The 13,367-nt window shown below is 38.2% G+C and overlaps 1 protein-coding gene across 20 annotated transcripts in view; it reads left to right on the forward strand.

Annotated features, from left to right (window-relative positions):
* ATRX (ATRX chromatin remodeler) overlaps positions 1-13,367 on the forward strand; it is a 264,806-nt gene that overhangs the window by 220,318 nt on the left and 31,121 nt on the right. For 19 of the 20 annotated variants that reach the window (XM_081125145.1, XM_081125148.1, XM_081125154.1 and 16 more), the window contains 2 exons: positions 6,536-6,713; positions 8,191-8,385. In XM_081125145.1, the coding sequence (XP_080981271.1) occupies positions 6,536-6,713; positions 8,191-8,385 (373 nt within the window). Of the gene's footprint in view, positions 1-6,535; positions 6,714-8,190; positions 8,386-9,235; positions 9,331-13,367 lie in introns of those variants that run through there. The other variant, XM_081125152.1, reaches the window with a different exon arrangement.

Here is a 13,367-nt window from a genome sequence, read left to right on the forward strand (position 1 = left end):
TTCTGATTAGAAGTCAGCTGACAGCCTTATGGGACCTCCTTTGTAGGTAACAGATTGCTTTTGTCTTGCAGCCTTTAATATTCTCTCTTTGTCTTGAATTTTTGGTATTTTAGTTATGATATGACTGGGCATGGACCTCTTTGGGTTCTTGTTTGGGACACTCTGTGCCTCCTGAACTTGTGTGACTTTTTCCTTGACCAGGTTAGGGAAGTTTTCTGCCATTATTTCTTCAAACAGGTTCTCTAACTCTTACTTTCGACCTCCTCTGGCATGCCTATGATGTGAATATTGTTACATTACATTTTGTCCCATAACTCCCTTAGACTGTCCTTTTTTTTAATTGTTTTTTTTTTCTTTTTGGATCTGTAATTGAGTGCTTTTTTCTACCCTGTCTTCTAATTTGCTGATCTGGTCCTCAGCTTCCTCTAATCTACTGTTTATTCCTTCCAATGTATTCTTTGTTTCTGTTATGTCATTCTTGATTTCTGACTGGTCATTTTTCATAGTTTTCATATCTTTTTCATGCTGTTGAGCATCTTTACAGTCAGTATTCTGAATTCTATATTTGATAGGTTGCTTCTCTCCATTTCATTTCGCTCTTTTTCTGGAGACTTCTCTTGTTCTTTTATTTGGGGCTTTCAGCCTGAATAATGTTGGATGTTAAATAGCCTGTGGGGTAAGCAATTATCCCACCCTGCTGGAAAATCTCTCGCCCTACCCCCTGGAGTTTCTACAGCCTCAGGCTCATTAAGAGAATCAGAATAATCAGCCTGCAGGTAGAGGCAGACTTCAGAGTGTTTTAAGTCTTTGCTTGATTTGCTTCTGGACATGAGCCTTGGAAAAGCAGACTTTGGTGTGCATCTTGGTCCTGTGCAAATGCACCCAGCCCCAACAGAGGGGACCTCAAGCTGTTTGGGTTGTTGATAGCTCCAAACAGGGTACTCAAGGCCAGTCACAAACAGCATCTGACATTGGCCTGCACCAGAGACCTTCTAAAAAGATTGAGAGTCCTTGCAGGCCTACCTAATAAATAGAAACAAACCCAAACAGGCAGCCACAATGGGGAGACAAAAAATCTGCTTGGATAGTAAATGTCTGTCTGTGTGGTAAGGGGCAATAACTCAGTACAGGAATCCAGAAGGGTGCCCTCTGAACTCTATCTCCAGAGCCCACACCCTAGACTTTCCTCATACCCCTCCAGTCCACTCTGCCCTCCCTCTGCTGGAGCCCAAGGTGAGTGGCTGCGTGTGAAATTTTGTGTATTGTCTCTTTAAAAGGGTGCTTGCATTTCCAGCTGTCTCACCTTGGCAGAAAGAAACCCGGCTGCTTTTCACAACCAGATGTTATGTGGGCACCTTTCTCAGTTCTGGTGCTCTTGGCTTGGAAGCCCACCCTGGAGTTTAGGCCCCAGAGTCCTCAGTTTGAACCCCTCACAGCTGAGATATCCCTCCGGACGGACCTTCAGCTGCTGTCTGTGGGAACCCAACCAGCCCTCTCATGCCTCTGAACATCCTACCAGTCTCTATGTGGTTTTCACTTTTCCTCCTTGGTTATGAGGGTGCTCTCCAACTTGTCTTCAGTTGTAGTTGCTTATTCAGGATGGTTTCTCTATGTTTTAGTTTTAATTCCAGTTTGGTCCCGGGAAAGTGTCAGTTTAGCTTCCACTCAGTCTGCCACCATGTTTAATCTCCCTGATGTTTAGTATCTTTTTAAAAATCTAAAATTATTCTGGTTAATTTATCTCAGTACAGATTTACATATTGCAGCCTGAGTAATATTGGAGGTTAAATAGTTGTAAATATTTTCTTTGCTAAAATAATTTTTTAAAAATATATATTTTATTGTTTTCACAGGACAGGAGAGGGAGGGACAGAAACATCAATGATGAGAGAGAGTTATTGATCAGCTGCCTCCTTTACCACCCCTGCTGGGGATCAAGCCTGCAATCTGAGTGTGTGCCCTAATCGGGAATCGAATTTCGATCTCCTGGATCATAGGTTGATGCTCAACTGCTGAGCCACGCCGGCTGGTCATGTAAAAGAATTCTTATTTATTTTTTATTTACTTATTTATTTGTTTATTTATTTTTAATTTGTCTTTATTGTTGAAAGTGTTACAGGTGTCCCATTTTTTCCTCCCAATTGACGCCCTTCACCTCACTCCCACCCCCTCCCCAGGCCTTCACCCCGTTATTGACTGTGTCCATGGGTTATGCATATATGCATCTAACTTCTTTGGTTAATCTCTTCCCACCTTCCACCTCCCTTCCCTCTTTACTCTGAAATATGATCGTCTGTTACATGCATCTATGTTTCTGGATCTCTTTAGTTCCTCAGATTATTTTGTTCATTAACTTCTTAAAGAAGACCCTTCAGTATTCCCTGTAGCACTGGTCTGGTGGTGATGAACTCCTTTAGCTTTTTCTTATCTATGAAGCTCTTTATCTTACCTTTGGTTCTAAATGATAGCCTTGCTAGGTAGAACAATCTTGGTTGTAGTTCTATGTTTTTCATCAGTTTGAATATTTCTTGCCACTCCCTTCTGGCCTGCAAGGTTTCTGTTGAGAAAACTTCTGACAGTCGTATGAGTGCTCCCTTGTAGGTAACTAATTGCTTTTCTCTTGCTGCTTTTACGATTCTCTCTTTGTCTTTAACCTTTGGCATTTTAATTATGATGTTTCTTGCTATGGGCCTCTTTGGGTCCCTCTAGTTTAGGACCCTCTGTGCTTCCTGGACTTGTAAGTGTATTTCTTTCCCCAGGTAAGGGAAGTTTTCTGTAATTATTTTTTCAAATAGGTTTTCAATTTCTTGGTCTCTTTCTTCTCCTTCTGGCACTCCAATAATATGAACATTGGACCTCTTGAAGTTGTCCCAGAGGCTCCTTATACTATCTTCACATTTCTGGATTCTTTTTTCTTTTTGCTCTTCTGGTTGGGTGTTTTTTGTTTTTTCATGTTCCAAATTGCTGATTTGCTTTTCAGCATCCTCTTCTGTTGATTAGTCTTCATTTCAGTTCATATAGCCTTCATTTCAAATTAATACTTTATTATGTCATCGATTTTCTCAGGTATTTTCTTAATACTCTTACTAATATGGTTGAACATCCTTATAAACAAAATTCTGAACTCTGTATCTGTTAGCTTGCTTGGATCTATTTCATTTAGTTCCTCTTCTAGAGATTTCTTCTCTTCTTTCCTTTCTGACATGTTTCTTTGTCTCCACATTTTGGCTGCTTTCGGGTATTTGTTTCTATGTATTAGGTAGAGCTGCTGTGTCTCCTGGAATTTGTAGAGTGGCTTTGTTTAGTAGGTGTCCTGTAGGACCCAGTGGCTCAGCCTCCCCAGTCACCTGAGCTGGGCCTTCTAGGTCCTCCCCTGTGTGGGCTGTGTGCACTGTCCTTTTGTAGTTGAGCCTTGGTTGTTGTTGGTGTCCCTGGGAGGAATTGACCCCCACGCTATTTGGCTGTGAGGATCAGCTGCAACTACAACCAAAGAGCTGATCTAGTGGAGACACCCCTATGGAGCAGGATTTACTTCAGTGGAGCTTTGGTGATCACCAAGTGCACCCCTTGAGTGTGTCACTCGTGGATGTGTAAGGGTTGTAATCCAGCATGATCTAATCTGACCACCAGGTGCAGTGTCTCTGGGGCCTCTCGGGAGGTGCAAAGTCAGGCTCTGCCAGTGCCTTGACCAAGGCCACCTAGCATGAGCTACATAGCAAATCACAGATGGCTGCTACTTGTCCTGGGCTTGTCGTTGTCCAGGACAGGCCAAGCTGTGAACTAATGAAGGCTGCCACTGGTGTCAGGCCTGGGGCCACTTATCAAGACATATGGTGCATGATGCTGCTTCTTTGAGAGATTTTAGGAACGTCCTAAGCATGAGGCTCAAGAGGCCACTTGCACAGAAAAGCCACTGGAAATGTCTTGGATGAGCTTGCAGGTAGGGAGGGGCTGGGCCTCCGGGTATCAATAGGGTGGGGCAAAGGTGTGAGTCAGGTGCTGGCAATTCGTATATTGTGCCTGCCTGCTGGCTGTGTGGGAGGAGTGCTTATCAAAGGAGCAATGGCCTCTGCTAGCTCTTCTGCCTGGGAGAAAGCTGCCCCTCCACCTCTTCCCCCAATTTCAGGCAGGTTTGTTCCTCCCCAAGTGTCCCCAGTTCCTTTGAAGCTGCTGCCCGGCGCTGGGTCCCAGAGGGAGCGCATCTGAGTGAGTCTGTGTGCGGGCCCTTGAAGATGAGCTACCTGGGACTCCTGCACCCTCTGCAACCCTCAGCGACAGTCCCAGCTTGTTTTCACAGCCTGAAGTTGTGGGGATTTCTCTTCCTGGCCCTCGAGACCTGGGCTGGGGGCCTGCTGTGGTACTGGGACCTTTCACTCCTCCGGGAAACCTCCGAAGCTGAGATTCCCTCCCGGGTTTTAACTGTGGCACTGGGTATGGGCCGGAGGCCATGTCTCTGCAGTTCAGCCCAGATCCACCTGCGTCTCTGCCCCTCCTACTGATCTTGATGCTTTTACAGTTCCCTGGTTGTAGGGTTTCTGTTCAGTCAGATTTCAGGAGGTTCTGAGTGATGGTGGTTCTGTATTTTAATTGTAATTTTGGTGTGGTTGCGGGAGGCGGCGGGTCCACCTGTTACCTATGCTGTCATCTTGTTTCCAGTTCTGTAAAATAATAATATTGGTTCAGTCACTTGTCTCTGTTTCTTTGTTTTTTGGGGGGACAAAATTAAGCCATTTTACTTCCCATTTGTATGCTTTTAAAACCACAAGATGTCATTGATCACATGTATACTGTATAAATAAATACCTCTATTATTGTAAATTAGACTGCATTACATTTGTTTATGTATCTGTTTCCTTGTAGTTGGTGGTCTCGTATAGTACAGCCGCTAGATATTTTTTTCATCTTTTGTATTCCCAGTCTAACTTAGTATTTGGGATGCATAACAGTTTGATAGACATGCTTATTAAACCCATGCAACTCATCATTAGTGGATGGATACTATAGAGTTTTGAAGTTCTCTATATTCTGGGGGTGTTTTGTGTATGTGTGTTTTTAACCTAAATAGTTTATGCTATTCTTTGTGCTTGATTCTTTTGCAGGTGTGGAGTACATGTAAATAAGTGGAGTAATGTGGGGGAAGCATTTTCCCATAAACCCTTATATATGTCCACTAATTAAAGAAAGCACTGTTTTTTGGGTTTTTTTTGGAATGAGTATGTATTATTACAGAAATATAAAGAAAAAAAATAATCATCGTAATCCTAGTGACCAGGGATAACTACCCTTAACATTGTATGTATGTTTTGTTTTTTTATAGAGTTTCAGTTACACTTAACGGGTTGTGTATCCTATTATCACATACCATAATATCATAGATTTTTAATGGTAATTTAAACCATTGAAAAGCCAGAGTATAATTTAGTGTTCTGTGCTCGTATGAGGCTTGGTGTACAAAGGCATTTTATGGAGATTGTTGAGAGCTTATTATATTCCAGTGGTTTTCTCAGTCTAAGTTGCCAACAGTAAACAAATTATATATTTATTCAATAGAATATTATGCAGCTACCAAGCATGATATTTATCAAGAAATTTAAAGGAATGCTCATAGTCCCTTGAGCAACCCCTTTCTACCTATGATTTCTACTCCTTGCAGGTAACCAATATCAACTCTTGGCAATTCTTCTGGTATTTACTTACATATGTCCTTTCTACATTCTAAGGTGGGAATTTACCCACATTCAGACACACACTTTTCCTCATTCATTTTCTCAGTATATATATTTCATAATATTTGCCTAAATCAATTTAGAGTATGATTTATTGTATCTAAATATTCACACTGAAGTAATTTGAAATACTGTGATTATTTTTCCTCCTTTGTATACCTGTTTATTTTTGTTGAAATAATAGTTTATTTTTACCACTTCCTTAGTTTCTATGAACCTGTCACTCATTCCCAAATTCTTCTACAGAAATATAAATTCTTGTGTTCTGACACAGCAGGCAATCTATCAGTTTCGTGTGGTGTTTTTTTTTCCTGGAGCTCTCTGTCTTCTTGATTCTATTTTAGCTTTCTCAGTATCTTGCAGCTATCTAATTTCTTTCCTTACCTTCATTACCCCTTATTGTAATTGTGTATTAGTCACCCCCCACTTAGCTCATGGGGCATTGTCCTCCTTTTACATGTACTTAGTGCTCGTGATACTACTGAACACAATATGAACTGTTGAGCTATACTTAAATTTTCTACATTTACACAGAAATCTGTAAATACCTGGAATGTATTATAAACATGTGATTTCCATATTTATCTTTATTCCTAATTCAGACTATTTCATTTTCCAGCAATAAGATTCTTTCTGGGCATATAAATTTTCAACCTGACTCTTTAGGCATGTCTTATTTTCTTCAGTGAGAAAGGAATTCTCTGAATTCCTGATTGTTCATAAAACTTAGGATTAGAAAGTCATATTGTAATTAAAATATCTGTGAAACACTCATTACTAAAGCATTCATTCTGTATTTTCATTTTCAGAGGACGATTGTTTATCATTTCCACCAAAGCAGGATCTCTCGGCATTAACCTGGTAGCTGCTAATCGAGTGATTATATTTGATGCTTCTTGGAATCCATCATATGATATCCAGAGTATATTCAGAGTTTATCGCTTTGGACAAACTAAACCTGTGTATGTATATAGGTTCTTAGCTCAGGTAGGTTTATAATTTATATTCTTATTCTTTTTTCATATTGAAATTTTGGGTGAAACTGATAATATTTTTGGAGTGCAGAACATATATGTATTAGAGAGGCAAACAAAGTTGAAAACATCATTCCTATACATAAAGCAGCAGAAGTCAATTTTGGCCTATTGTGATTTTCTGTTTTGTCGTTCTTCCATATCTATAACATCAACTTTCTCAGACTGAGATGGATTTGTATGGGTAAAGAGATTTAGCTTCTCTTTTGTTGTTAACATAATTACAGATGTCCCCCATTTCCCCCCCTTTTACCCACCTCCACCCAGCCCCCACCCTGGCCTTCACCACACTGTTATCTCTGTCCAGGGGCTATGCATATATGTTTTTTTGGCTAATCCCTTCATCTTCTTTCATCCAGGCCTCCCTATCCCCCTCCCCATAGCATTTTCTGGCTAGTTCTAGAAAGTTAAACATTTATAGTTCTTTTACTTAGCATACATAGAAAACCCAATAACTAAATCTAATTTGCTTATAGACACAAAGGTCAAATGATCATTGTTTTCAGTGGCCACCAGAGTCCTTAATTTGAAGAATGTGAGTAAATAAGAAGAAAAAGTTAACTTATTATAATAACAAAGAATGTATAATAACAAAGGCTGTATAATAGTAAAGTAATTACCTTTAAATAAAAACTAAGGTATTAAAAAGCAGATACTGAACTTGAAGAAAAATAGTAAAATCAAAGAGGTGGACGTAGTTCAGGGTAATACAGGTTTATAGAATCAAGTTGCTCTTTTAACTGGTGCATCTGCTTTGGGAACAGATGCTACCCTTTCCACCTGCCTATAAATCTGGGTTTCTCAGCCAGAGACTGGTTTTTATTGGTAGGTTCTTGTTCATTTGATCTTCTTTAGCACATGACATAATTTGTAAATTACACTGTAAACTCTTTCATATTATTTAAATTAAGAATTCCTTTATGTTCTAGTTTAGAGTGTTAAATATTTAATAGATACGACATTTTTGCTATGTTAATTTCCTGTCCTGAAATTATAGAAAGTAAGACTTGATATAAAGACATTTTATAGTGATTACTAGGAGCTTATTATAGTCCATTGAAAAAGGAATTAAGCTGCTCTCTTGCAGTCTTACTTCAATAACCCCCTAAATTCTTATTTTGTGTACTCATTTATTTCTGTTTACCTTGATATCTGACTGCTCTCCTACTTCTGCCAACTTCAGAAATATGTAAAGCAACACATGAATCATATTAGTATGATAATAGAGAATGATTTTTGTCAAGAAAAACTACATTGAACAAATGAAATCTCTCATGAATTAAGTAGCACTGCTAATACAATTTGCTTTATGGTAGATATTACTATGACATTTTGCCATTTCATATTAACCAATAACTGTATTTTTACCTGATTAACTTTTGTGTTTACAAAATTTACTTATTTACATATTGTTCCTTCTTTTCACAAAGGGAACCATGGAAGATAAGATTTATGATCGGCAAGTAACTAAGCAGTCATTGTCCTTTAGAGTTGTTGATCAGCAGCAGGTTGAGCGTCATTTTACCATGAATGAGCTTACTGAACTTTATACCTTTGAGCCAGACTTATTAGATGATCCTAATTCAGAAAAAAAGAAGAAAAGGGATACTCCTATGCTGCCAAAGGTAAACATCTTTAGATTGCTAGCTCAAAAAAAATAAAAAAATCCAACATGGACTAAGGAAATTTTACTACTATAAAAGTTAGTTATCTGACTAAGGCTGTATTTCAGAATTTTTCAAAGAGCATAAAATTGTGTTTAAATGAAAGGGTGCATGGTTAGTTGTCCAATAACAGCACAAAAAGTGTAATCTGAAATACATATTTTAGGCCAAACAAAAAGTTCAGCCCTGCAGAAAAAGGTTTCTGGGCAGAAACCTTAAAGGAAGTACAGGGGTGGGCAAAAGTAGGTTTAAAGTTGTTTGTATGGGAAAATACAAATCAATAAATAATAATACAAGAATAAACTCTATACTTCATGTACTCACAGCTGTAAACCTACTTTTGCCCACACCTGTAGTATGGTTCTATTTTAATCGCCAGTAGAGGGCGTACATAATTTTAAAATTGTATATGAAATTTAACTGTCTTCCTTAACATTCTTTGCTGTCGTATAGCAAATAAGAATCAGCAAATAAATGTGTCTCTTACTTGATAGTTTTCACTGTCATAAAGCAAGTAAGACTTGGAAAAGGAGCTTAAAGGTAATCCAGTCAAGCCCTCTCATTTTATAAGTAGGGAAACAGGGTCAGAGACATTCTGTGATTTGCCAACAAGTTTCAGCTTATAAGGGGCAGAGCCAGAACTAGTATCTACATGTCTTCTGGTCCATTGCCCTTGGATAAGAAAACCTTTTTAAATATTAACGCAGGAATTTAATATGATAGTAGATATCATTTTGACCCATTGAACATAAGAGAAAACCATATGATCTCGGATCTAAATGAGGAGTTTATATATTTAAATCTATTCTAGCCCGGCCGGGCGTGGCTTGGCGGTTGACCGTCAGCCTAGGATCCAGGAGATCGCAGTTCGATTCCCGGTCAGGGCACATGCCCGGGTTGCAGGCTCCATCCCCATTCAGGGACGTGCAGGAGGCAGCTGATCAGTGACTCTCTCATCATTGATGTTTCTCTCTCTCTCTCCCACTCCCTTCCTCTCTCTGAAATCAATAAAGATATATTAAAAATCTAGTTATCTAAAAAGCCATTTTGAGGGGAATTACAAGGGTGATACTGTTCCTATTGTCTTGGTTTCAAATTCAAGCACTTAATCTTTCATATGTCTGTTAAGAGAGTTGGGAAAGCAGCTACCGGGTTATGGTGTCACTCTACCAAAGTCACTTTAGTCATTTGTAAAAAAATTCAAAAGTATATTAGTTCCTCATATGGTTGGACACATTTAATTAAAGAAACAGTTAATAGGAGTAATTACTAATGCTAATATGAATCATTGATTTCTCCAATTAATTTTTTCTTTTTTAAAAAAATTTTTAATTGGATTTATTGGAGTGACATGGGTTAATAAAGTTATACAGGTTTCAGGTATACAATTCTACAGTACATCATCTATATATTGTATTTCCTACAATTAATTTTATTTTTTTTTAATCCTCACTGGAGGAAATTTTTTCCATTTATTTTTAGAGAGTGGAAGGGAGGGGAGAGGGAGAGAGAGAGAAAAACCTTGATGTAAGAGAGAAACATCGATTGGTTGCCTCCCGCACGCGTTCCAACCAGGGCTGGGGATCGAACCTGCAACCCAGGTACATGCTCTTGACTGGGAATCGAGCCCGTGACCCGTGGATGTGCAGGCCTGTGCTCTAACCACTGAGCCACGGTGGCTAGAGCTTTCCAATTTTTAATGTACATGCCAATTAAAGTAGCATGAACATTGTGTTTAGAATTTTTTTTAAATCCTTTGTCTATGTAAGCAAATATTTTTTCTAATCATTGAACTTTTCTTCCATTTAAAGTTCACTGTTAGACAATTTAGGAAAGAGGTTTTGTTACAGCCTCTATCAAATTCCTTTGATAATGGCTTAGGCACATGGGGATTTAAATCTACCATTTTTTATATTACATTTAAAATGCTTTTTAAAAAAGAATCATTTCGGTTTCCATGCCATGAAATATTGATAATGATTTGGCTTTCTTTCTTCATTATATTTTTACAGAGAATGAGTAGCATACTTGAATAGTCTTCGGAAAATTTTCTGTAGGCAAACAAATTTGTTTATATCTTTAAAAAGCACAAATGGAATCATAACATACATTCTCTTAAGCAACTTGCTCTTTTCACCTAGATGTTTCTTGAACAACTTTCCATATTGGTACATGTACCTTTACCTTTTAAAAACAAATGCATAGTGTTCATTTGCCTTGTTTTGTTTAACTCTTTTATCTGAACACCTTTCCTATCAGTTACTTAATTGCACATATGCTTAGGTTTATAATTTTAAGAACAGTGAAATCCATTTTCAACTAGCATCTCTCCTAAAATTTCACTTAACTTTAAACTTCAACTTGTATGAGAAATGGCCCATGATTAGTAATGTTTCTGATAGGAAGCAAACATTTCAATTTGAAAAGAGGTAATTGATTTGAAGTTATTCATTAAATGGTAAATTTCTGATTGTATAAAATCTGTTTAATTTGATAAACCTTTATTGATTATTTGCTAACTTTGAGGTGTACTGTGAGGGTACATTAACAAAACCAAGACATTGTGTATGCTTTACACTTGATCTTAGCCAAAAGGCCGAGAAGTGATAGGTTGTCTCTGCTTTAAAGAAAATTTTAAAAATCAGCATGAAAGAAATGCTATTTAATTGTTATAGGATGTCTGGAAAGAAACCATCTGTGTTATAACTTGGCACTCTGAGTCATCAAAGATGTCATACTTTTTCATTTATAGACCTTACTGTGTTATGGTTTTGTTGTTGTTACCCTTAGCTCAAGAACAAAAATGAAAAGTATTACTAAATGTTACATTAGCACAAAGTGTTTCAGCTGTCCCACAGGTCTTCCCAAAAGGAAAATAATAGTTAACTTACTGATTTCTTACTGAGTTTCTTACTCTTTTGTTCAGATTATCTTTCTTAATGCAGCAGCAACTGCAAAACTGATAGTGTTGTTTTCAGTTTCGAGGTGAGGAAATTAAGGCTTGGAGAGGTTATGTAACTTAACTAAGTTTATACACTTAGTTGGTGGTGAAGCTGGCCTTCAAACCAAATCTGTCTAACTTGAAAGCATGTACTCTTATTATACTGTATTGCCCCCTAAATGGAGATTAGAAATTCTAAGTACAAGAAACAAGGCAGAGGACCTGGGATTCCTAAAATTGAGTGGCATTTAGAATGCTTTATTTTGTTTTAAATAAAGCTGGATTTTAAAATATAGAATGATTTCATAGACAATACCATTGTGTGATATAACTGTTAAGATTGTATAATATAACCAGTTTAGCTCATGGCTTGTAAAGTTGTAAATTCCTCAAACTTACAGAAAGCTATAAAGTTTACAAAGGTCTTTCTCATACATATTTAGTATCTGAAGAAGCTGAAGCTTAGACAGTTTGTGATTACCCAAGGGTACATGGCCGATACATGTTAGAGCTAGAACTTTACCCAGTAGTTTTCAAATTGTATTCCAAGGAGCCCTCAGAAGATTTGCAGAGGTGGTCTGGGGCTACCATGTGGCTGAGTGAGTACAGAAAGGCCAGATAGACAGCACTTCCAATCAGTTTCACTACTTTTATCTCTTTTATATATTAGTCTGCAATGTAAGATTTAATTTAAAGAGAGGCTGTTACTGCTTTTTAAAAAATGTTTCAGCCCAGCCGGGCGTGGCTCAGCGGTTGAGCATCGACCTAGGATCCAGGAGATCAGGGTTCAATTCCCGGTCAGGGCACATGCCCCGGTTGCGGGCTGCAGCCAGTCAATGACTCTCTCATCGTTGATGTTTCTACCTCTCTCTCTCCATCTCCTTTCCTCTCTCTGAAATCAATAAAGATATGTTAAAAAAAAAAAAATGTTTCGAAAACACTGTACTATACCATGGTGCCTTTTTACCTGTGACAATAACTAAGTCCTGTCAGGGATCTAAAAGGGAATGCAATAAGAAATACAGATTTACCTGAAGGAAGTGATGATAGTTCACTTGTAGAAAGAAAAGTAACATTTTAAAAAATCAAAGAATTAAGTCCTGGCCAGTGTGGCTCAATGTTTAGAGTGGAGACCTTGCACCGGAGGGTCATGGGTTAGATTCCCAATCGAGGGCACGTACCTGGGTTGCAGGTTCGATCTCCGACCTGGTTGGGGTGCATGCGGGAGGCAACCAGTCGATGTATTTCTTTCACATCAATATTTCGCTCGCTCTCCCTTTTCCACTCTCCCCCTCCTTCACTCCCTCCCTTCTACTCTTTCTAAAACTCAATGGAAAAAATATCCTCAGGTGAGGATTAACAACAACAAAAAAATCAAAAGAAGTAAGGTATTGAATGTTTTTGCCATAGTACAGTAGCCCCCCCTTATTTGTGGTTTTGCTTTCTTCAATTTCAGTTACCCGTGATCAACCGCGGTCTGAAAATAGTAAATTTCCCAAACATCAACATTTTATCAAGGCTTGATGAGCTAGGATCACCCAAAGCAGATGATTCTCCTTCTGATGTACGTCAGAAGGTCAATAGTAGCCTAACACTACATCACAATGCCTATGTCATTCACCTCATTTCATCTCATCACGTAAGCACTTTATTATCTCACATCATCACAAGAAGGATAAGTACAGTACAATATTTTGAGAGCCCAACCACATTCATATGTTTTATTATAATAAATTGTAATTGTTCTATTTTATTATTAGTTATTGTTACTCTCTTACTGTGCCTAGTTTATAAATTAAACTTTATCATAGGATGCATGTATAGGAACAACATACTGTATATTGCGTTCGGTACTATACACATTTCTGGCATCCACTGGGAGTCTTGAAACATCTCCCTGGTGGATAAGGGGGGATTACTGTATATAGTTAAAAAACAGAGGATGGAGCATTCAGGTATGGTTTTAATGGAAAAAGTCAGACTAACTGGCCCATAAAGGATG

The sequence above is a fragment of the Miniopterus schreibersii genome, assembly GCF_964146895.1.
Source record: "Miniopterus schreibersii genome assembly, chromosome: X".
Taxonomy (NCBI): Eukaryota; Metazoa; Chordata; class Mammalia; order Chiroptera; family Miniopteridae; genus Miniopterus; species Miniopterus schreibersii.